The sequence below is a fragment of the Callorhinus ursinus genome, unplaced genomic scaffold (assembly GCF_003265705.2).
Source record: "Callorhinus ursinus isolate GAN/ISIS: 27379988/994484 unplaced genomic scaffold, GSC_fseal_2.0 scaffold32, whole genome shotgun sequence".
In the NCBI taxonomy this organism is placed as follows: Eukaryota; Metazoa; Chordata; class Mammalia; order Carnivora; family Otariidae; genus Callorhinus; species Callorhinus ursinus.
In genome coordinates this window covers 8,477,650-8,503,075 of record NW_027397094.1, presented here as the reverse complement: position 1 = coordinate 8,503,075, position 25,426 = coordinate 8,477,650, and the positions used below count along the sequence as shown (strand labels likewise).

The 25,426-nt window shown below is 39.9% G+C and overlaps 1 protein-coding gene across 4 annotated transcripts; it reads left to right on the top strand.

Annotated features, from left to right (window-relative positions):
• The first annotated feature begins 1,706 nt into the window (after window positions 1-1,706).
• ZNF248 (zinc finger protein 248) lies at window positions 1,707-24,457 on the top strand. Of its 4 annotated transcripts, XM_025850862.2 has the most exons (7): window positions 1,710-1,796; window positions 2,573-2,644; window positions 3,352-3,453; window positions 3,554-3,595; window positions 13,097-13,223; window positions 13,511-13,606; window positions 18,078-24,457. In XM_025850862.2, exons 4-7 carry the CDS (start codon window positions 3,581-3,583, stop codon window positions 19,574-19,576), a joined length of 1,737 nt encoding a protein of 578 aa, XP_025706647.1. In that variant the 5' UTR covers window positions 1,710-1,796; window positions 2,573-2,644; window positions 3,352-3,453; window positions 3,554-3,580; the 3' UTR covers window positions 19,577-24,457. The 4 variants fall into 4 exon arrangements, with proteins under 4 accessions (XP_025706649.1, XP_025706647.1, XP_025706650.1 ...); XM_025850864.2 differs by lacking the exon at window positions 2,573-2,644 and having other exon boundaries at window positions 1,707-1,796; XM_025850863.2 differs by lacking the exon at window positions 1,710-1,796 and having other exon boundaries at window positions 1,902-2,644.
• Window positions 24,458-25,426: the final 969 nt, after the last annotated feature.

The following is a 25,426-nucleotide window of genomic DNA, read 5'->3' as shown; positions in this document are numbered from 1 at the left end:
TTTGTTAAAAGGACCCAAAAGCTAACCTGTGATAGCTCTCAATGCCCAAGCTGGAACAATCTGAGCAACATAGTAACATAATAGCTTTGGATGAAATGAAAAAAGTGGGGAGAAAGGAGCTGATTTGAGAAAAGGAGCAACAACACCAATGAGGCTTAAATGAATTTTGCTAAGTGAAAAAAGCCAAACTCAGGAGATACATATTTCTGAAAAGGATAAAGATGTAAAACATAAAACAGATGGAAGCGTTGGGTGAGAAAGATGGGTTGAGTAACAATGGAGGAGAAAAAAATAGATTATCTATGAGCCCGTACTCACATAAATACGTGATGGAATAAATAAATGGGGAAAATGAAAATCTTTCCTTAAGAATTCCAATAAATACAGAAGTAAAACAGAAGAATCACCATTTAGAACACCACAGTAAAAGTGGTTGCAGGCAAGATCCAGCAATGAAAGTTAAAATTAGTGGCCAAAACTCTAAATAGAAACAGTATACTTGGGTAGCCTCAGAGGGTCTCCTCTCAAATTAATACACGTGGTGATTTTAAAATATGACCACAAATTCCAAATGGAGCTAATTTCCTCTGTCCCCTGAGTGTGCATTGGACTTAGCAACCCACTCTTAAGTGCACACTGGAAATGGAAAAATCCTATCTATATAGTGGAGAAACCTGTCAGATACCATCTTAACCAAGTAATAAAGGTTAGTATGATAGTTGATATCATGTGTCACCTGATACATAGGTAGGGCACACCCTCCCAAGGGATTCTTCCTAAAGATTTATAACCTCAGTCCAATAAGGAGAAAACATTAGACAAACGTAAATTCAGGGACATTCTTCACAATACCTGACTATTCTTCAACCATGTGAAGGTCATGAAAGACAAGGAAAGACGAAAAAACTCTTACAGATTGGAGCAGACAGGATGATTAAATGTACTGTGGTATCTGGATGGGATCCTGGATCAGTAAAAGGACGTTAGTGGAAATCTGAATAAACTGTGTAATTAGTTAATAGAATTGCACCCGAGTTACTTTCCTAGTTTTGATAAAAGTACCATGGCTCTGTAAAATGTTAATAATATTGGGGGAAGTTGCGGTAGTGTAAATGGGAGGTTGCGGGAGAGCGTGCTTTCTTCAAGTTTGGTACACGAACAGTTTTTTACACATGAACGGTTTTTAGTATTAATACCGAATTGCTAGCTCGCTGCTTCTCTCATTCGAGAATAACCACGCTGGTCACAGATACCACGTACATAAATGAAATTCAAGCACAGCTTTCCTTCTCTCGGCTTGTGTCTAAAAGAGGCACTGCTTTGATGCACAGGTCGAGGAGCAAGGACAGAAAGAAGCCTGGCTCTACGCAGCAGGCTTGAGTATCTCAGCTAGTAATCTCTCAACTCGGCAAAGTCGGCAGAAACTCTCCAGCTGATTTCTCAAGAAATGGGTATGGTGTATACCGGGGAAAGACAATCTCGAGAGAGGTATTGAACAATTTACGTGCTAGATCTACGTCCTAAAGGCCTCTTCACTAAAACCCTGCTAGCTCGGTACTATTAGCTTACTTTTTACGACCAAGGGGTGAGGGATCCCTTCTAAGGGTAGAGGCACTTTCCCAGCCCAAGCGGCCAGGAGCGGAGCTCCAGCTACCCGCAGCCGCCGCGCCGTGCCGCTCTCTCCCTCTGCGCATGTGCATCCCCGCCTTCTCCTCCCGGCTCGTCCTTCCCCGGCCTCCAGCCCCTCGTGGGAAACCTTCCCTGGCTTCCGGGTCCACGCGGCGAGGAAGCTGCGGGTGAGCCCCGGGGGGTGGGGGCGTGGGCCGAGGGGGCCCTGCGCGGCTCGGGGGTCCGGCTGGGGCGGCGGGGCCGGGGGGTGGGTAGGAGCTCCGCGGACACCGGAGCGACCCCAGGAGTCAGCGGCGCTTGCAGAGTTGAAGGGACGGCGGGCGGGGCATCTCTAAGGGACCAGGGTCCCGCGTGGGAACGTGGGCTCGCGGGCTCGAAAGGCCCGCAGGTGTCCAGCCCCAGCGCTAAGCTGGCTGCGCCGTCGTGCGGCCGCGGGTGGGGAGTGCGCGTGCGTGACGTGTGCGCTGGGCCCACAGGGAGGGGGTGGGGCTCCGGGAAGGAGTGAGTGCGCGTGCGCGACGTGCGTGCGCGCCTGGCGTTTTGACGTGTGTGCGTGCGTCGTATGTGCGCCGGGCTTACTAGGAGGGGCGCGGTTGTAGGAGAAGCTGGCAGGGCGTCAGATGTGAATGAATTGCTCTGATCGAATAGTCGACATGAGGCTCGGTCTCCTTATCTGTAAAGTGTGGATGTCAGTAATACTTGCCGCATGGCATTGTTCTGAGCACTCACATTTTGCTAGCTATTTGTTTGTTATTTATGTAATACATGCGGCTGGAGCTTGGACAAGTCTCTAGGGCCTTCATTGCTCAGTTAACTCATTTGTGCAATGGAAGAGGATAGAGGCTGGACTAGCTAGCCACCAAGGCCCTTTCCTGGCTCTAACATTCCCCAGGTCCCCAGTTATTATTTATTATGTATTCATTTGTTATTTGTTATGTATAAGCATGACAGTATCCTGAAGCCATCGAAGGCTGTGTGACGGTGGAAGGTCTGGGACAAATTTAAGAAGAGCGAGGTGAGCTGGAGCTGAGAGGGGTGGGCACGCAGGTTACACAGGAAATGTCACCTCTTTGGAGAGTTTGTGAGGGCATGGTTGGGAATGAAAGGCTCACCAGCCATAGCGAAGGAAATTCTGTTCTCACCCTCCCCAAACACCCCCTACTTCCCTCATTTTCCGTTCAGTATTTCCCATTGTTGATGGCATCTAGAAAGATGCTGAGAATGGCATCTAGAAAGATGCTGAGGTTCCCGCTCTCCTGGCTCTATAGACGCACAGGATGGTAGTGCAGGCAACAGGTTATCTGTTTTGACCTTATTTGAAAAATGAAAAAAAGATTTTGAGTCTGAGAAGGTGACTGACCAAGATCATGCAGTTTGTTAGTTGCAGAACCATGGTTAAAAGTCAGGTCTGCAAATTCCCGAGCCACTGCCCATTTTGCGCTGTTAAGTCAAAGACTTGAAAGTTGTAAGAAGGTTAGAACAAACTAAACTTTTTTTTTTTATCTTGCCTTAAACACCCCCATCTCTTTTTTTCAGAGGTTTCTTGGATTATCTGACCTCAAGGGATTCAGTGTTAAGAGGAAAACAGATTAACAATGTGGCTTGAGATTTTTAATTTTTCCCTACCACATCAGTTCTGACAAATCCATAGTGTTTCCTCCTTTAGGTTACTGTTAAATGTTAAACTCATCTTCTCATGTTTTTAATTTTTCTGTGTCACAGAACCTAAATTGGTAATAAATCAATAAGAAACAAATGTTTACATTCACTCAGTGAAAAGTATCATGTCTAAGCTCAACATATATCGGAGCCACACATGGACACGTAAGTATCTTGTATGTGGAGCTGTGTAGGCAGGTAAATCCAGGAACTGCAAGGCAGGCCAAGTCTCTCCTAACTTCCTTCTTCCTTCCTTCTTCCTCAGCTCTCCCTCCTTCACTAAGAGCGGAAAATGAACAGATCCCAGGTGAGCTTTTTGTTTGTTTATTCCCACTTTGTTTTAAAATGAGTTTTCTAAAGTTTGTAAGGATTCATATTTTTACAATGAGAAAAGAAAACTATGCAAGAATTACTTGAAGGGAAATATGTTGAGAGTAGCAAATTCAAAGAGTTGGTAGAATTAGATGTAGGACTCTTAATTTTACAGAGTTGTGCAAGTTGTGAAATTTTCTCTGATCTTTCTAATCAAAACACTGAAATTGCCTGTAATCATCTGATAGACACAGCACCATGCCAAAGATGTGTGGATGCTTTTCAGAGGACCAAAAATGAGGTTTGAGTAGACAGCTCTCTCATGGTCCTGCTTAATCCAGGAATACGACTTTGAAGATCTGGCAGAATGGAGGGACCAGACATCCTCCAGATAACTCTCCATAAGTGTTTGCGTCAGCTTGTTTGTATTTCTAGCTTGAGTAGCAGACTCTTCTGGTTTTGGTCTCTGCATTTCTCATTTGCATTTCAACCTCATGAATGCATTCTTGCTCCTTCACCACCACCACTCACCTGAAGCATTTCTGGAAAAGGCCACCAAATTGTAGTCAAATCCAGTTTTTGTCTTTGTCTTACTTGACATTCCTATGGCATAGTCCTCAGTCTCTGTTGTCTCTGACATCCCTCCTAGCTCTCCTTTCTTAACTCTGATACATTCCCTTCCTGTTCCTCATGAAGTTGTCTTTCCCTTTTGCCCCGGACGTTGCCTCTCCTTGGGTTTATTGCTTACCCATCGTTGGCTCACTGCTTTTTTCAGTCTGTCTTTTTTCCTGACTGGTTTTGTCTTTCTTTTTTTTAAATAAAATATTTTGAATTAGTAATATATTAACATGGTTAAAAGGTTAAGTGATGTTCCCTCTAGGAATGGTGACATTTATTTCTCATCTAAATGGAGACACTTCCACTGAGAATGAAAGAGGTTCTATAACGTTATGATGGAACAACTGGCATATATTGGGACAGTCCCAGACAAACTGGAATATATGGTCATCCTACTGTAGATACCTGTCTTTCTTGTTTGTCCTCCCAGTGTTTCTTTTTTCAGTTAAAAGATATTCTTGTATGCCCCGTACTTTTATTTAGAAGGGAATCCATCATCCTTAGGGCTTTTCAAACTTAGATGCACCTGTACCTCACTGGCATCCTGTTAAAATGCAGATTTTGATTTAGTGGATCTGGTAGGGCCCTGGGTTTTGCATTTCTAAAAAGCTCCCAGGTGAAGCTGACTCTGCTGCTCAGGGAACCACACTTTGAGTAGCGAGTCTCTACATGATTTTCCATTTTTTCTTTGCTTTTTTTCACTTTTTTCAGCCTGTCCCAAACATCTTTCTGTTAACAGAACATGGATTGCTTCTTTCTTTGTTATAACCGCACAGTAATTCAAGCATGGATGTTCCATTGTTTATTAAACTGGTGATTATTACTTATGAGCTATTTCAAACCTTTTGCCACTACAAACCATGTTCTAATGAATGACCTTGTACATATAGGTTTTTTCTCTCAGATAAATTCCCAGAAGTGCATTGCCAGGTCAAAGTGTGAATATAATTGATACACTTGATCAGTTGGGATTATGGTATCATTTTGTGTCGCTCCCTTTGACACCGAGTGAGTGCTGTTTTGTCCACAGCTTCTTCCATAGAACATGTGGTTCAACTTTTGGAATTTTGGCAATGGATAGATAAAAAGTGGTATTTTATGAAGTTTGTATTTGCAATTTTTTAAACTATGAGTGAGGTTGAATTTCTTTTTCATGTATCTGAAAGATGTATTTACGTTTCTGTGAATCCTCTGTTCATATCTTTTGCCCATTTTGCTCTTAGGTTTCTGGCTTTTTTTTTTTTTATTCTTCAGTGTTTAGCTCTTTATATATTAGGCATACTAATGTTTGTCTGTTACATGGGTTGCAAACTATTATTTTATGGTATATAATTTGTATTTTGCTAATTGACCCTGGTGTTTTCTCCCCCATGCAGGTTTCTCTTTCAGGATACCATGTTTCACTTAGTCGTTTCCTTAAGCTCCCCTTGGCTGTGACAATTTCTCAGACTTTCCTTGTTTTTGATAACCTTGGCAGTTTTGAGGAGTACATTCAGGTGTTTTGTAGGATGTCCCTCAGTTGGGAATTGTCTGCTGTTGTTTTCATGGTAAGACTGAGGTTATGGGCTTCTTGGAGGAAGACCACAGAGATATAATGTCATTTGGTGACATCATATCAAGGGTAAGTGTTGTCAACATGACTTACTACGGTGATGTATCACTGTTGATCGCTTAGCTGAAGTAATGTGGTCGCGAGTAGCAGTAAAGCTACTCTTTGTTTCCTCTGTTTTCATACTGTACTCTTTGGAAAGAAGTGGGGAGTTACCTGATACCTCCTTCCTGCTGGAGTATCTACATAAATTATCAGGAATTCTTCATAGGAGATTTTTCTGTTCTCTCCTATTTACTAACCCATTTATTTATATCAGCATGAATTCATGGATAGTTATTTTATATTTTGGTTATAGTACAATGCTCCCTTGTTTTCTTTCATTGCTCAAGTTATTTCAGGTTGGTTATTAAAAGCCTCTTCTAAGGGCGCGTGAGTGGCTGAGTCGGTTGAGTGTCTGACTCTTGATTTCGGCTCAGGTCATGATCTCAGGGTCCTGGTCTCTCTGCTGAGCGTGGAGCCTGCTTGAAATTCTCTCTCTCTCCCTCTGCTCCTCCCCCTGCTCATGCTGTGTTTCCCTCTCCTTCTCTCTCAAAAATAAGAAAATGTTTAAAAAGTACCTTCTGTTGGTTCCTGTGTCTTTTGACACACCCCGTTATTGTTTGAATACTTCTTCCTTCCTCCCTGTTAGTAGGTTTTCCAGGTTCATCTTACGTCTTTCCTGCCCTGGAATTAGCCTTTTTTTTTTTTCTTTCTAAATAGCTCTGGTTCTTTTCATTGGAGCATAGTATGAGAAATCAAGATTGGGGGACTAGGTGTGTCTGTTGCTACTGGTGTGTCATTGCTCACAGACCCACTCAGCTAACTGAAAGAGGAAATATACGTGTATACTTTCTCACGTATATACAGGTGTCTATAAATATTTCAGTATGTAACCATCTATATATTAAGCTAAGTTTTAGTTCACACTGTTGTCTCCTGTTGTAATCATTACCACATGGAACATTGTAACCTTCTCTCCTTGTTTGTCTGTAATCTCCACTCTAACGATGAGAATCCAGCTAACGTCGTCTGAATTTCATTTACTTAATAGTTCAATTCCAGAATGCACATACATGATTTCAGAGTTGTTAACCCATGGACTCTTGATTCTTCCAGTTTGGGGCCATTATGAATTAAGGTGCGCATGTGTAGGTTTTTAAGCAGACATAAGTTTTCAAACACATAGGGTGTGAAATTGCTGGGTCAGTTTTGTATGTATGTATGTATGTATGTATGTATAGCTTTGCAAGAAATTGCCAAACTTTTTTTCAAAGGTGCTGTATCAATATGTGTTCCTACCAACTACAAATCAGAATCTTTGTTGTTCTGATTCTGGACCTGAAATTGGTATTGTCATAATTTTGGCTTTAAATTTTAATTTAACACATTCTAATAAATATGTCATGTTGTCTGCATTTTCCCACTAATAGGTGATGTTGAGCATCTGTTCATATATATATTTGTTATCCTTATATCTTTGGTGAAATGTTTGTTCAGATCTTTTGCCCATTTTTCAATTGGGTCATTTGTTTTCTTCTTTTGAAGCTTTAAGAGTTCTTTTGTAGTTTTTGGATGCAAATCCTTCATTAGATATATATGTTGCAGATATTTTCTTCCAGTCTGTGCCTTGTCTTTGATTTTCTTAGAAATGTCTTTAACAGAGCAGAAGATTTTATTTTTAATAATATTCAACCTGTGCTTCCCCCCACCCCCATGGAATATGCTTTTTCTGTTGTATCTAAAAACTCATTACCAAATCTAGGGTCACAGAGATTTTTCTCCTATATTCTTTGTTCTGTATTTTCTTCTAGAAGGTTTAAGGTTTTGCATTTTACATTTAGACCTCATATTCATTTTTAGTTATTCCTTGTGTAAGGTCTGTGTCTAGGTTGATTTCTTTTGCATGAGTGTCCAGTTGTTCAAGCACCATTTGTTGAAAGCCTCTCTTCTCTCCTTTTATTGCCTTTATGTCTTTGTCAAAAAACATTTGCCTCTGTTTTGGTAGATCTATTCCTGGACCCTCTGTTCTGTTCTGTTGATCTATGTGTCTCTCTCAGCACTAACACACTGTCTTGGTTACTGGTAGCTTTGTAGTAACTCTTTTTTTTTTTTTTTAAAGATTTTATTTATTCATGAGAGACAGAGGAGGAGAGAGAGAGGGGGGGAGAGAGAGAGAAGCAGAGGGAGAAGCAGGCTCTGAAGGAGCAGGGAGCCCGATGCGGGACTCGATCCCAGGACCCTGGGATCATGACCTGAGCCGAAGGCAGACGCTTAACCATCTGAGCCACCCCGGCGCCCGCTTTATAGTAACTCTTAAGATCAGGCAATGTGAATTCTCATTTTTCTTCCACATTGTGTTGGCTATTCTAGATCCTTTGTCTTTCTATATAAACTTCAGAATCATTTTGTCAGTATCTGCAAAATAGCTGGGGGTTTTATTTGGATTGTGTTGAATTTATAGATTAAGTTGGAAAGAATTGACATCTTAGGCATATTGAGTCTTCCTATTGATGAATATGGACTATCTCTCCATTTCTTTAGATCTTTGATTTCTTCCATCGATTGGTGTGTTTTTCTATATATACATATTGTGTTAGATTTTATACTTGAGTACCTTTTTTGGGGGTGCAATTGTAAGTGGTATTTTCAGATACAGGAAAACAGTTGACTTTTTTTATTGATCTTGTATGCTGTGATGTTTTGATATTTCCTTATTACTTCCAGTAGATTTTTTTCTTTCTTTTTGTAAGTTGCTTGAGATTTTCTACATAGACAATAATATTGACTTCAAATAAAGAGAGTTTGTTTTTCCTTTTCAGTGATACACCCAATTGTCTCATCCCCTCCTCCCACCCACCCTCCCTCTGATAATCACCAGTTTGTTCTCTATGTTTGGGAGTCTCTTTTTTTGTTGTTGTTGTTTCTTTTTTGCTTTGTTTGTTTTGTTTCTTAAATTGCACTTATGAGTGAAATCATATGATATTTGTCTTTGTCTGACTTATTTCACTTAGTACTATACCCTCTAGATCCATCTATGTTGTTGGCATTGTCAAGATTTCATTCTTTTCTCCAGCTGAGTAATATTCCATTACACACACACACACACACACACACACACACACACACACACACCCCACATCTTCTTTATCCATCTTGCCTACTGTAAATAGTGCTGCAATATAAATACCTTTTCCAATCAGTGTTTTCCTTTTCTTTGGGTAAATACCTGGTAGTGGAATTACTGGATCATAGGATAGTTCTATTTTTAATTTTTTGAGGAACCTCCACACTGTTTTCCATAATGGCTGAACCAGTTTTCATCCCCACCATCAGTACACAAGGGTTCCTTTTTCTTCACATTATCACCAACTCTTGTAATTTCTTGTTTTGATTCTAACCATTCTGACAGGTGTGAGGTGATATCTCATTGTGGTTTTTATTTGAGTTTCTCTTGTGATTAGTGATGTTGAGCATCTCTTCATGTGTCTCTTGGTCATCTGAATGTCTTCTTTGGAAAAATGTTTATTCAGGTCCTTTGCCCAGTTTTTAATCAGCTTATTTGGGGTTTTTTTGGTGTTGAGTTATATATTTTGGATATCAAATCCTTAACGGATATATCATTTGCAAATATCTTCTCCCATTAGTAGGTTGTCTTTTTGTTTTATTGATGGTTACCTTTGCTGTGCAGAAGCTTTTTGTTTTGGTATAGTCCCAAAGTCTGATTCTGCTTTTGTTTCCCTTCTCTTCAGAGACATATCTAGAAAGAAGTTGCTATGGCTGATGTCAAATGAGTTACTACCTGTGTGCTTTTCTAGGATTTTTACGGTTTCCGGTCTCACATTTAGGTCTTTAATCCATTTTGAGTTTATTTTTGTGTATGGTGTAAGAAAGTGGTCTGGTTTCATTCTTTTGCATGTAGCTAGCTGTCCAATTTTCCCAACACCATTTGTTGAAGAGATTGTCTTTTTCCCATTGGATATTCTTGCCTCCTTTGTTGAAGATTAGCTGACCATATAACTGTTGGCTTATTTCTGGTCTCTCTGTTCTGTTCTACTTTTTTTTTTTTTTTAAGATTTTATTTATTTATTTGACAGAGAAAGACACACAGCGAGAGAGGGAACACAAGCAGGGGGAGTGGGAGAGGGAGAAGCAGGCTTCCCGCAGAGCAGGGAGCCCAGTGCGGGGCTCGATGACCTGAGGTAATGTTGGCCCAACGACTGAGCCACCCAGGCGTCCCTGTTCTGTTCTACTTTGAATAGCCAGAGCAATATTAGGAAAGAAAAACAAAGCTGGATTTATTTCACAAATTGATCACAGTCCCAGATTTCCAGATATACTACAAAGCTATAGTAATCAAAACAGTATGGTGCTGGCACAAAAAATAGATAGATCAATGAAACAGGATACAGAGCCAATCACATATGTGTTATTTCTGGTTTGGGGTTGGGTTGGTTTGGTTTGGTTTGGTTTTGGTCTTACTGCACTAGCTAGGACTTCTAGTACAGAGTTGAATAGGAGTATTGAGATAAGACATCCTCGCCCTATTCCTGCCCTTAGGGGAAAAGTGTCCAGTCTCTTAACATTAAATAAGGTGTTAGCTGTAAGGTTTTTGTGGATGGTCTTTATCAAGCTGAGAGAATTCCCCCTATTCCTAGTGTGCTGAGAATTTTCATCATGAATGGCTGTTAGATTTTGTCAAATGCTTTTCTTTCATCAATCAATTTGATCATGTACTTTTTCTTCTTTGGCTTATTGATGTGCTGGATTGTATTGATTTTTTTTTATTATTATTAACATTGACCTGGCCTTCCATACCTGGAATAAATTCCACTTGGTTATGGTTTATAATTCATTGTATACATTGTCAGATTTGATTTGCCAATATTTGAGGATTTTTGTGTCTTTGCTGATGGGAGATATTGGTCTTTAGTTTCTCATGTCTTTATCTAGTTTTGGAATCAGGGTAATGTTGGCCCTATAATATGAGTTTGGAGGTGTTATTTACTGCAGGAGATTGTGGAGAATTAGTATTTTTTCCTTAAATGTTTAGTAGAATTCACTAGTGACACCATTTGAGCTTAGTACTTTGTATTTTGGGAGTGATTTGACTAGTAATTCAATTTTGTTTTTAACAGATATAGATCTGTTCAGGTTATCTATTTCTCCTTGTATGAATTGGTAGCTGTGTCTTTTAAGGAATTTATCCATTTCAACTAAGTTAATTTTTCAGGAATAGAATTGTTTGTAGTATTCTCATTATTTTAATGTCCTTAGGATCAGTAGTGTTGACCTTTCATTTCTGAGATTCACAATTTGTTTCTTTTCTCTTTTTTCTTGGTTAGGTTTTCTGGAAGTTTGTTAATTTATTGATCTTTTCAAAGAAGCATCTGTTGGTGTCATTAATTTTCTTTTTTTTCATGTTTTCAATTTCATTGATATATTCTAATATTTCCTTTATTTTGCTTGCTTTTGGCTTAATTTACTTTTCTTCTATAGTGTACTAAGATGGAAACTTTTCTAATATATACACTGCTATAAATTTCCCTCTATGTACTGCTTTCAGTTCATCCCACAAATTTTGATAAGTGGTATTTTTATTTTTATTTCACGTACAATGTTTAAAAATTTCTTTCGAGACCTCTTTGAACTATAGGTTATTTATAAGTGTGTTGTTTAATTTTCAAGTGTTCAAGTGATTTCCCAGCTATTTCTTGTTTATTGATTTCTATTCCATTGTAGTCAGAGAATGTATTTTGTATGATAGCTGTTCTTTTAAATTTGTTAAGGTGTGTTTTGTGGCCAAGACTATGGTCTGTCATGGTGAATGTTACATATGAGCTAGAATAGAATGATAAAATGTGTGTTTTATTGTTTTGGATGGGGTATTCTGTAACTCAGATCATGTTGATGGATAGTGTGGTTCAGGTCATCTTTATACTTACTGATTTTCTGCCTCCTTGATCTCTCAGTATTGACAGAGGAGTGTTGAAGCCTCCCACCTAGGATTATAAATTTGTGTATTTCTCCTTTCAGTTCTATCAGTTTTGGAGGTATGTATTTTGGTACCCTTTTGTTAGATACATACATGTTTTGATACTCTTGTTAGATTGATACATGTTTTCTCTAATAGGATTTTGAACCCATTTAATGAGTTCTTAATTCCAGTGTTGTATTTCTCAGCTCTAGAATGCCCATTTTATCTATGTATGTATGTGTATACGTATGTGTCTGTATACACATCTATCAGAGGTCCCTAAGACCATCCCCAGGCTCAGTGACTTACTAGGGTGACTCAGCAGGTGGTTCTACTTATGGCTATGACTTACTAAAGTGCAAGAATATAAAGCAGAATCAATAAGGGGAAAAGGCACACATGGAGCGTAGTTGAGAGGAAGCCAGGAGCAAACTTCTAAGAGTTTTCTCCCAAATCTAGCAATGAGATTGACAACAAACATGAAATGTCTGCCACGGAAGCTCAGTAGACACTCAGGGCTCAATGTTTTTAATCGGGAGCTGATCACATTGGTACTCTCTGCTTGGCACAGAAACTTCCAGACTTAGAAGGAATGCATGTGTGCAGTATAAACCATATTGCTTACACAAACAGTTCAGGCTCAGTGAACCATTCTTATTAGGGAATTTAAGTTCCCAGGTGCCAGCCAAGGGATACCCTTATAGCAGCAGACCTTTCAAAGCAGACCAGTCTCAGCCTGCTCTAGTAATTTTTTTCTGCACAGTACACATACCATATATCCATTGAACTTCTCCCAGTTATTTTGTTCATATTTTCCTGTTTTATTGAACATATTAATCATAATCCATTTTGAAGTTCTTGTTTATTATTTCCAGTATCTGGGTCCCCTTCTGGTCTGCTTTGTCTGTTTTATTGTCTATTTTTTCTATCATATAAATGATAATATTAAAGAACTAATTTTTTCTTGGTCTGCTTTCCTTTCCAGTCTACTGTGTGCATCATGCTACCTCTTGTGTATAACTTAATAAATGTTAATGTATATATCTCCTCATCACATCATAAGCACTTTGAGAAAAGGAATGGTGTGTGTTTGTTTTCATCAGTAGTATTTGCAGCAAGGGGAACAGTTCTAAGCCTTTAGTGGAAACTTGGTTTGTACGAGATATTTCTTTTATCCTACATAGTAAATAACACAAAAGAAGGCATCCTATGTGTCAGTTTTTAGCAAACTCTAAAGAGATTAGCTCTTTTAAATTTCTTCCATGTCATATAGTTCTGACAGCTTCATATAGAAAAGGAATATACCATTACAGGAACAAGTGTCATTCAAAGATGTATGTGTGGACTTCACTCAGGAAGAGTGGTATCTGCTGGATCCTGCTCAGAAGATACTATACAGAGATGTGATTCTAGAAAATTACAGCCATTTTGTCTCAGTAGGTAAGAATTTTTTTTCCTTGTGACAACCCGTAGCCTGCATTTCTAGTTGTTGAAACATATGAACTGCCTGTGGAATTTTGATTGATGCTTGAGATTCAAGGCCCTGAGATGACCAGTTTCTCTGGCCACCATAAAGAATGCCGTGTTCTTAACCTCCTCAGGGGTTGGTTCATATGGGCATCTCCCTTGGGCAGTTCCTGAGGCTGTACCTTTCTTCCCCATCATTTTTTCAGAGTCCCTGAAGCCAGGCTCTTTAGCCATCATCTTGTATTATTTTTTCTCAACAGGATATTGCATTACTAAGCCAGAAGTGGTCTTCAAGATAGAGCAAGGAGAAGAGCCCTGGATATTAGAGGCAGGATTCCCAAGCCAGTGCCACCCAGGTGAGAGAGTGAGTTCACAGGCAGATGGAAGACAACGGAATGAGATCTTAGGCCTTTGGTTTAGGGTTTATCACTTGTGAAATATTCTTCAGAAATTTCTTTTTTAAACTTTAGACCTTTGGAAGTGACAAAGGACAGTTGGCTCACATCCCTCCATTACCTTAATCACATTCCTCCACATGTCACTTTGCCCTCATAAATGCTTTCCTTTGTCCTATGATATTTTAGAGTGATTTACTAATACCTATAATGCAGACTAAGTTGGCTTCATCTTAGGTGATTTTTCTTGGTTAGCTTATCTTTTAAAATTGTTCACCTTCCCTCTATTCTCTTCAGACACCTTTTGTTATCTGGTGTGTATTCATGCTATACTTAACACATTCATTTAACAAATATGTGTTGGGTACCCACTATGATCCAGTTATGTTTTTAGGTAATTAAAAGAATAACATCCCTTTTTCATGGAGTGTGTATTACAGTGAGGGACAAGAAGTATGTGTGTGTGCGCACATGCACAAGTGTATGTGTGTGAATGTGTACATACGGTATTTGTGGTGGTAAGCACTGTGGAGAGAGTTAAAGGAGTGGGGAAGGGGTAGAGAATAATGGCCTGTGTTAATGGGTAAGGAAGTTGGAGAAAACCTGTTTGATGAGGTCCAAAGGAGGGATGAGACCCTAGTAAAGTGAAACTGTGAGCTGTTCCAGGCAGGTGCCAAACCTCTCAGCGGTGTTCTTAGACTGTTTGAAGAATGGCAAGGAGGCCATTGTGGCTGGAGGTGAATACGTGTTGGGGAGAGTGATAGGAGGTGATGTCATAAGTAGCATGGACCATGGTAATTTTATTTTGAGTGATGTGAGAAATCATTGTATTTTTTTTTTTTTTGAGTAGATGTAAGTCAGATTAAGTCATCAGATCTGATTTATAGTTGATGCAGTAAATACAGTCTGGTGTTGAGGTGGTGCTCAGGCACGAGCAAGGAAGGAATACCACTTAGGAGACTATCATAGACTCCACAGGAGAGAGGATAAGGGCTTAGGCGATGTTGGAGGTGCTGAGGGGTGGTAGGTGTGTGTGTAGATCTTGAGGATGAGGCCAACAAGATTTGCTGTTGGATTGATAGTGTGGAAGAGAGCCAGGAGTCCAGCATGACGCGGCTGATTTGTCTTAAGCAAATGGGTAAATCAGGGGCCGTTCACTGAGAGGAAATTAGATGATAGGGGACTTACGACATCCCTGAACCTGGACATGAGAAGCTGGAGAGAACTGCTAGAGCCCAGGCTGTGCGTTGAAAAGGATGTTGGTTCTGTGCGAGTGTGGTGCACGTGGCTGAGGCCAGAGCCAGTAGTGCCCGCGTGTGAGGCGTCAGCTGTGGGTGGTGGTAAAGGCACAAGGTTGGCTGAGGGCTTCCAGATCAGAGGCTGGTGGTCTTTTATGTGAAGACAGTAGCACATATTTTAGGTCTGGTGGGTCACATGCAGTCTGGATGTGAGTCCTCCTCCACCTCCTCCTCCTCCTCCTCCTCCTCTTGCCTGGTTCTCCTTTTCCCTCTCCTCCCCTCTCTCTTCTCCCTCCTCACTCCTCCCTACTGCCTCTTCTGTCTTTTCCCTCTAAAAACGGAAAAAACAGTCATAGTTCAAGGACCTTTGCTCAGCAGTCATAGTTTGCAGACTCCTAGAAAGTGGTGGTTTGCACATGAGAGCAGTGGTCCTGGAACAATTCTTCTGCGAGGCCTGAAAATCTATTAAATCTCATCACGAGAAGAGCTTGAGGAGGAACAGTCTGAGCACCATGAAAACTGGGGAGCCTTGTTTCTCAGGAATCCAATAAGGAATATCCTAGCATCCTATCACTATCTTACATGGCAGCTCCAGGGTCAGTGCACTAAACCCATTATCCCCAGTTGCTGGTGTCCTCAAACTCCTGGGTCGCTTGCCTTTTAAAACCAGCTTTCCTGTCTCTTTGTTTTCTCACGTCTCACTGATCCCACTCAAAACCAGAACTGTGTGTCCTTTCTTTCCTGGCTTGATCTAATCCCTAAGTGATTTTTATTTTCTTACCTGAAGCATCCGATTTATTTTTCACTAGCCTGGCAAAGTTGCTACTTATTAAGAAATGAAATTAAAATTAAAGTCTCCTTTCATTGACTATGATAATGTGGTCCTCCTATTCTACCTGTCTCATTCCTTTCTCTCTGCTCTCCAGAATTTCCTCTAAACCCCATCCTCTCTTGTATCTTTAAATTTCGTGTATAAATGCTTTCTCTTCTGTCTACAACTTTCATTCTTGTTTACTTTGCTTTTCAAATACTTAATATTGTATGTATAAAGTATTTAAACATTGAATGGTACATAGTAATGGCTTGTTATTATCTCACTTACTTTAAATTAGAGCTCTTTTTTTCCCCCTGTAATTTAAGTAACCCATATTTTATGACCCACTAGTGGCTACATCCTCAAAACTCAGAACTAATCATATTACTCTTGCTTAGGGTTTCTTTCTTTATTGAGATTTTGTTTTCCCACAGAAAAGGCCCTTTCTTTTCCTAATTCTGATAATTTACTAATTACTTTTTTGATTAACTGAAGTCAAATTTGAAAGAGATCACTCTTTTTCATCCATTCAGAAAGCATTCTGTAGCACTTTTCCAAAAAGCACATTCCCATTTTGTCCTCGTGTATTACAGTTCATCACATACAGGTTGGAAATAATTCATATGCGCGTTGCATTTATGAATTATTCATGTTCTGTCTCTTTCGTGAGGTCAGAGGAAGCAGGATTTTGGTAACACCTGCCAAGAGCTAGACTGTGGTCTTGACAAAGGGTGTAGCATTGAGCAAGGAACTTCATCACCAAATTATGGTGAATTTTACAGGCAGTAAACTTTTAAAGACAGTGAGTGAAGGATGAAAGTGGATGGGGTGTTGCAGTGTTTGTTGGCATTTATTCTTTTTATTATTTTTGGGGGGCTTGTTTTCAATGAAAGAAAGCAGCATATCCAGAAAGATGTCCAGGTTCCAGGAAGAGCCAGGGCTGGAATGCAGTTTGCATTGTGTTTACGGGAGTGAGTGGTTTATGAGAGGCCCATCTGGAGCTGTACAGAAATACTGTTACTTGGACATGTGATGTGGTGGCTTGGACACTTACTGTGAATCCAGTTGGCAGAAAGTTTGTTTTGTATTGATTTGTTTTTGCTGGCTAATAATTACTACTATTTGGCCCTTGGAGCAGTGGGCTCAGGACTGCCATCGAAGTTTTTTCTCACGTGATTGACGCTGTTGCATTGGGTGGCAACAGTGAAGCACAGCCAAGGATTGTTATGATAAAGTTTACCAGTGGTCTCAGAACTGTATAGAGAAACATCCTTATGGGTCTCACCAGTAGGTAAAAACTACAGATGAGGGTAGATATAAAAGCAGAAAACCTTGATAGAAAAGATAAACCTAGTTATAAAAGCAGACTTAGAGATCAACATTGCCTCAGACATAGAATGGCTTTGGGGAGAAGTAATCCGGCAGATTGAAGTGAATCAATGTATGACTTGATAGTCAGGACAGATTCATTAGCAGCTGTGAGAAAACAAAGTAAACCTGGTCCTTCCGAAGAGATGGCCTGCCCCTCATCAGTTTTGTATTTCCTTTTGGATATTTGTGGTGTAGTGAATCTCAGCTAGATGGAGAGTGAGAGTCTGAGGTAAAGCAGTATTCCTTAAAAAATGAGGAAGTAGGCGCTTTCAGAAATTTATGTTGATGCTTATAAATCAAATGGAGGGGAAAAAAGGACTGGCAACATGCATACTAGTGAGAATCCTACCATAGTAGTCAAGCTGTGAGAGCTTGCTCACTGTGTGTCTTGATTTTATTTCACTTTCTCTAGTCTGCGTCTTACAGCATTTAAAAAAAATTATTTCTTATAAAATAAGTTAAAAGAAAAACTAGATGCTGGGCTATAGTACTTCTTGGTTGAACCCGAGGAAGTTTGGTGTTGGTGCGCAGAGTAGAATCATGTGCTCCAGCCAGAATCCTACCCCAGGAATCTGTATGTGAGGGGATTAGGTTGGAACTGTTCTGTCTCTACCACACATAGTTCCTCCTCTGAAAGGCATGTCCACTAGTCTCCACATCACTTTATTTAGTGTTAAGTGTCTCTGTCCGGCTCACCCCATTCGCTGAGTTTCCCTGCATCAGCCACTCCCAGTTTCGAATTTTCACCCTTTTCCGTCCAGTTTTGAAGGTTTTATATTTAAAATGTTAAATGTCCTTGCCAGTTTCCATTTCCTGTTTCCACTGTAGCATGTATTTACTTTCCACTGAGACCAGGAGGATAAAGGAAACCTTTGCTTGGATTTAGTTCACGCCAGGAAACTGAGCCTAAAAGAAAAGAATCGACTACATGAAAGGGCGTTTGTGTGAGTTTAGTCCCATTAGAAGTGTACTAGGATTCATAAGATGTGGTTATTTTTCTCATTTCTAGAAGACTGGAAAGTTGATGACCTGATAGAGAGCAGCCAGGACAATGAAGACGAACATTTTTGGCAACTTGCTTTCACCACCAACAAAACATTAAATGTAGATAGTGGTGATAGAGTAAGAAAAGCTTTCAGTCTGGACACAGATTCTGTTCCTTCAAGAAATTTTCCATGTAAGATATGTGACTCGTGTGAAATGAGTTTGAAAAATATTTCAGGCTTAATTATTAGTAGAAAGAGCTATTCTGGGAAGAAGCCTGATGAGTTTAATGTATATGAGAAATTGCTCCTTGATATTAAGCATGAGAAAACACCTCCCGGAGGGAAATCTTATAAATATAGTCAAAAAAGGAATGTGCTCAATCATAGCCACGACCTCAGTCAGCCAATTTTTGACCCGCCTTCTGAGTATAATGAAGACGGACAAGCCTTCCATGAGGAAGCGGCCTTTTTCACAAACAAGAAAATACAGATAGGAGAGACGCTTTGTAAATATAATGCATGTGGAAGAACCTTCATCCACAGTTTAGAACTCAGTTTATCTCAGAGAACTCATTTGGAGATGGAGCCATATGAATGCAATATTTGTGGGAAGTCCTTCTATACAGATTTAAGATTGGGACATCAGAGAACTCTTACAGGAGAGACTCCTTATGAATACAGTGAATATGGGCAAACCTTCTGTGATAACTCAACTTTCATTATCCATCAGGGAACCTATACAAGAAAGATTCCCCACGAATATAAAGTAGGTCCTAAAACGTGGGAAAAGTCAACCCTCTTTAAACGTCAGATAGTACACATGGGCAAAAAACCTTATGAGCACAATGAAAATGGAAATAACTTCAACAAGAAGTCACATCTCACCCAGCTTCGAAGAGGTCACTCAGGAGAAAAAACCTTTGAATGTGGTGAATGTGGGAAAACATTCTGGGAGAAGTCAAACCTCACTCAACATCAAAGAACACACACAGGAGAGAAACCCTATGAATGTACCGAATGTGGGAAATCCTTTTGTCAGAAACCACACCTTACCAACCATCAGCGAACACATACAGGAGAAAAACCCTATGAATGTAAGCAATGTGGAAAAACGTTCTGTGTAAAGTCAAACCTCACAGAACATCAGAGAACACACACAGGGGAGAAACCGTACGAATGTAACACATGTGGGAAATCCTTCTGCCACAGGTCAGCCCTAACTGTCCATCAGAGAACACACACAGGAGAGAAACCCTTTATGTGTAATGAATGTGGGAAGTCCTTCTGTGTGAAGTCAAACCTCATTGTTCATCAAAGAACTCACACAGGGGAGAAACCCTATAAATGTAACGAGTGTGGGAAAACCTTCTGTGAAAAATCAGCTCTCACTAAACATCAGAGAACTCACACAGGAGAGAAGCCCTATGAGTGTGATGGATGTGGAAAAACCTTCAGTCAGAGGTCGGTACTTACAAAACACCAGAGAATTCACACAAGGGTGAAAGCTCTTTCAACATCCTGATGTCCAGAAACCTTCACCCACCCTTTCAAATTCTTACACCATTTTTAAAAATGAGACGAATGAAGCCCAAAGAATGCCTCACATTACTAGAAAGCGATGTCTTATCGTATTTCAGATAATTAATACTAGCATAAAACCTTACTGATATTTTGAATATGTGAAAGCTCTCAAGAAAAACTGAAGCTTTTCATCAGAAAATTTATATTGAGGGGAAATTTATTCACTTAAGGAATGTGGTAGAAATCTTTGTCTAGAATTTGCTGTGTCATATTCCAGATGTGATACCAAATTTTATTGTAAATATAGTGGATGGTATTCATTCATACCCATATTCACAGTGGAATCTGAAGCTTAAAAAAAGTTGAGTCACAACAATATTAAATATTTGTTTTGCAGGCCTGATGTTTGCAGGCCTGATGTGGGTATAGTAATATAGCAGAAGTTAGAGGTATGCTTGATTTGCATATTGGAGTCCAACATACTTGTGAAGAGAAAATATCCCTTAATTAAATAGCTATTATGGTCTATATTAGTATCTCCCACGCTAAATACCACCAGTGTCTTTATAGGTTGATATAATTGTATATGTATATATATGTATATGTAAATATATTTATACACATGTACCCACACGTACACAGTGGTGTGTTAGAGTAAGCTCACACTGGCTTGCAGCTGCCAATGGTTAAATTTTCGGGAATTTTGTGAGCCAGTTGTTAAACATAGTCATTATTTAAGAATTATATTAAAAAGGTAATAAATACACAGCACTCCACTTCTTAATTATTTTATAACATTTTGCTCTTTGTTCTTTAGGTTACTTATATTATCGAGTCTCATGGTAAAAATACCATCTAATGTGCTACTGCACATCTCTTCCCACCTCTGCACTCAGTGTCGTCCTTTTGGTAGCTTGGCTTTAGTGGGAGCATTTATGCCCTGGAAATTGGCAAACTCTACAAACCAGGGTTGTTATTTTCTCAGAGAACCTGTTGTCAAATACTTACCAGCACACCACTGTGTATATACGAAAATATATCTGGACAATTTAAAGTACAAACTACATACCCCCCCCGCTCTCATTTCCTGACATAAACAAATGGCTATGGCCAGTATTGCTGAACTGCCTCTTCAGTAAAGAACCCTAAATTTGTTTTTGTGAGGTTTCTTAACTACCTCTGCACCAGTCTTAATTGTAAATACTACCTGAGTCTCTTTATCATTTGGCCGGTATATGTTATTTTACAACCACATCACCAACCTTCCCTCAGATGTTGCTGGCGAATAGGAATTAGTATGGCCATTGTTACCGATCTACTACTACTTCCCAAAGAAGCCAAATAATATTTTTCTGAGGTTTTTCAGCTGCCTCTGGGTCAGTCTATAATGTTGTAAGTGCTGTTAATAACAGTGGGATTTACATGAATTTTGCAAAGGTTAACACCATTTATGAACAGGAATACTCACTGCACTCCACAAATAAAAAATAGTGGTATGTACTCAAATGTCACTTTCTGACTCTTGGTATTTCATTATTGTATCTATTTAGGCATGATCTGTTGTATGTGCCCCAGGAACTACGTATTCGTATTTAAAATAATAGGTTGTCATACACTGTCCCTGCCTTCTTTGTCCTACTGTTTTCCCACACCTCCTTGGAACACAGTGATGAGCAGTTCCAAGAGACATTGCCCACCCACTACTCTGCTTCTTACTTGCTGGGCTCTGTTTTGTCTCTCTTTCCGTTCTTCCCCCAGATGATTTAGGAGTAAATCCAGATTAATCTAAGTTAATCGTGGAGATGCTATTCTAATGATTCTGTTGAGATGTTTGGAAAATATTCTGCGGTACTTCTGGGAAAGATCTTAGTGATAAACTATTGTGACATGAGAAGACACAAGGAGAGATTGTCTCTCTTATGCTGGACTTTTTCTTGTATGTATGTTATACCAAATTATAGCTTGTAGCCCTGAAGGGCAATAGCTTGAAGATAACAGTAGACAAAATGGGAAAAACCTGACTCAGAGGGGACGTCATTGAGCTGCACAACTCCATCTGGACCTGTTCTCGGCTAGGACTTTCTGTTACTGTGGTAATAATAGTTGCTTATTTATCTTTAAGGCTATCTGTTACTTCTAGCTGAAGGTATTCCAGCTGGTACAAACGAGTACTTAGTTCTAAGTATTCATGTTCTATACAGTGATTTGGGGGAAGAATGACTTCTTTTGACAAGTTAATACAAGGATAGCTTTTGTATCAGCCCTGCTTCTAATGAAAAACAGAATTCTACCCCAACCAAGAGGATTGTAATGGTAGACGTATTACAGTGGTGTGGGCCAGAAACAAGGGATACTGAAGCACCTAGAGACTAGCATCACCCAGAAGCTGTGACCATTCTAAGTCGTAAAGGGGCAAAGGATGGAAAGAAACTAGCATCACCAGAGCCCAATAAGAGCTGCTCTCACGGAGGAGAGACCATCTCCGAGGGGATATTGTCCCCACCAGAATTGTGGCACCGAATTGCTGGTGCCTTCCTTTGGAGAACCCAGCCAGATGCAATCTGCAGGTTAGCCCAGGTGGGCACAGAGAAAGTGGAGAGAAGGTCTGGGTGGAGCCAATGGATAATAAGCAGCACGGTGTTTTTTTAATTTCTGTAAATTCCTATGTAAAGTCTTAGTATTAGAAATAAACTTATTCTACTAGTTGAAAGTTAAGTATTTCTACTTCATTGTGCTTTTGTATCGTCACAAGTAAATTCCTTTTGGAAGTGAGCACTGTGGCAGGTATGTCTCTGTTGACATGCATGAAGCAGACATTATGTTAAATGACATTTTTCATATGTCCCTCTGTGGTGTTTCTTGTTACATGTGTTGTGAGATAAGCAGCTCTGTATTCTTCCAAATAAATAGCCAGTTGTCCCTGCATTGTTTGATTAATTCACCCTTTTCCTTGTCCACTTGCTAGGGCATTTTTAGCATGTACTTAAATATTATGTGTAGTGGCCGTTACTTTTTGTTTGCTTGAGGCAACTTTTCTACATTCTTCCCATGAGATAGCCCATCCTTGTGAACATAAGAGTTGACCAGATGATACCATCTCTTCCTGGACCCGCATTTGTATTGATCCAGGAATGGTCATTTGTTACAAAATAGGCCAATGAGAACTTATCCTAGACTATTTTTTCACATGTCATCGTGACCAGATAGTTTGTGTCCTTGTTGCTATCAGAAGTCCTATCAAGAAAATGTCTGCAAGGGAGAAGATGATGGCGATAAGTGCTGTAAAATAAAATGAAAATAGGAAAAGTTGTCAGAGAGATGTCTGAGTCTGCATAGCATGGAGAAGGGATGACCTCACTGGGAAGGCTACAGTGGAGGGAGTGAGCCATTTGGTTATCTGGAGAGGGAGAGAGAGAGAGAGGGAGAGTGTGTGTGTGTAATACATGTACATGTATAACCAACAATTTTAGGTACCTATGGTTTTGTTTCCTGAAACAACACCCTAATTACCTGTAATATACTTTGATGTTTTATTTTGTGTTGTACCACATTCTGTTAAAAGAAATGCTTATTCCCATATACTAAACTGATTTCACAGCCAGTGATTGGGTCACCTCCCAGAACTTAAAAACTAATGCTCAAGTGCAAAGTCAGAAAAGGAATGGCTGGGTCATAGGTATGGCTTTCTGAAATGACTAAGCAATTCACATTCCTAGTGCCTGGAAATTGTTTCCTGGTAAACTCTCTAGAACCTGTCTTTTGGGAATTAGTCCCATTTTCTGTGTGGAACTTAGCCTCCCCTTGCCCAGTGTGCCCTGTCACTTCACATCCAGCCTGTACTTGGCGGGGAAGGGTAGAGCCATCGCTTCTGGAAAGGTTCAACCCCTGGGTATCCTAGATGCCCTCAACCACGCCGCTTGTTGCTCCTAGTAGGCACCTGCAGTTGTAGCTGCCCTTGCCCAGCTCCTTCATCCCATGTGTTTCTGGGGAAGGCTTAGCCGGTTCTGATTCCCATTATTTCCACAGAATCTTCACGTACCACTGAGTGATGGGACACTACATAATCTCCCGCCTCCTTCCTCCTCCCCACCTGCACCGCCTTTCAGACTCTGCACTTCCCCAGGCTTCTCCTTCAGACAACGAAGAACTGACTTAGACACTACTTTTTTAAGAGTAAGGTCCCCTCAGATACTTGAGGAATTGGAAGAGTGATGCTGGATATCTTGCCTGCTCAACCATGTCTGGAGTCCATAGCTTGGGATGGTTGAGCCTCTCTGGTTCAGTTTCCTCATATAAAAGATGGGAATAGTTAACCCCATCTGAAAGAGCAGGCCTTAGTTTCGGCTTACTTGGAGTGACACACAGGCCAAAAATTCTCACTTGTTTCAGCCGCTGCCCCCCCCCCCAACCCAAAGAAGTTCACATCCTCAGAGGACAGCAGGGGAGTTTAGAACTATTTGAACTCCAGCCCCTAGTGAAGGCATGTCCTGCTCTTTTGGGTCTCCAACCACATACTTTAAACTAGAAAAGGAACTTGGAGAAGCATGGCAACTGTGACTAGGGCCCAGGGGCTAGTCATACTTCCTTAGCCTTCCTAGGACTGGGTGCTCCTGTGCCAGTGGTCCATACCAGGTACCCGTGTTGGGGGAAGAGGGCATACATATTCTAAGGAAAATGTAACAGATGAATCTTCCCCCCCCGCCTCTCAATAGTTGCCTCTCCTAAAATAACTGTTGGTTTTTAGTTCAGCATGTATCCTAGGCCTTTTTCCATGTGTTTTAATCCATATTTGTTTACCTCCTTAAACCGGACTCATGGGCATTTGACTTGGGCAAATCAGAAATACTGTCAATATTAAAATTGTATATTGCAAGCAAAAGTATCCATGCCATTTCCAAATGATATGTTGTTGCCTGGAGTTAGACAACTTTAAAGCTGTCATGCCCAGTGATTTGCAAAAACTGTATTTGTAATTGCTACTGAAGAGAAATAAACCATGTAATTTTTAATAGCCTATGGATGAACAACTATTGTTTATGTTTTTGGGGGTCTTTCCTTCCCAGACAATTCGGTGATTTGTGCAGGTATTATATATTTTTATAGTTTGAAACATTTAAAAATTCCTATAAAATGTATCCACAAGTTTTAAAACTGCTAATGGTTGTGATGAAAAACATACCTGAACCTCAGTAACTTTAGAAGAGCAGATACTATGGGAGGCTGTGAAAAACTTTTACCTATGAAACAGCATGCTGTTAGGTAACAATGAGAAAGTAATCATGCTTAGAAAATATAAATAAAATGACTTTAATATTACACAGAAGTCATAGACTACATTCTCTGAAATGTGTTCTTCAATTTTACTTATATGGGAAAATTAATAGTAATACTGCTCCCTGTTGTTCTCCATAGGTGGGTTGTAGTTTTGTCTCTTGGTGTTTGGTTTGGCTGCTTCTATTTCAGTGTTCTTTTTGGAAATGCACACTCACGCACACAGTATTAGGATAACATATATACTGTAAATTCCCATTTTTCACTTCAGAATATGTGATTAACATCTTGTCCATGTTGGCTTTTCAGCCCTTAGGTGCTCGTTTTTAATGACCACCTAGGATTCTCTCTTAGGGATCAATGCCATTTTGCCTATAACCTATTGATACGCACTTAGGTGACTTCCAATATTTTTATTATTATAAATTAACATTGTGGAGGAATACCTTTGGGCATACACCTTTCTACACTCCTCCAAGTTTTCTTCTTTGGATTTCTTTCTAAAACTGTAATTTCTGGATTAAAAGTAAGTTCATATTCAGTTCTGATGAATTTGACTCCAGAAAAGCTATTATGAATT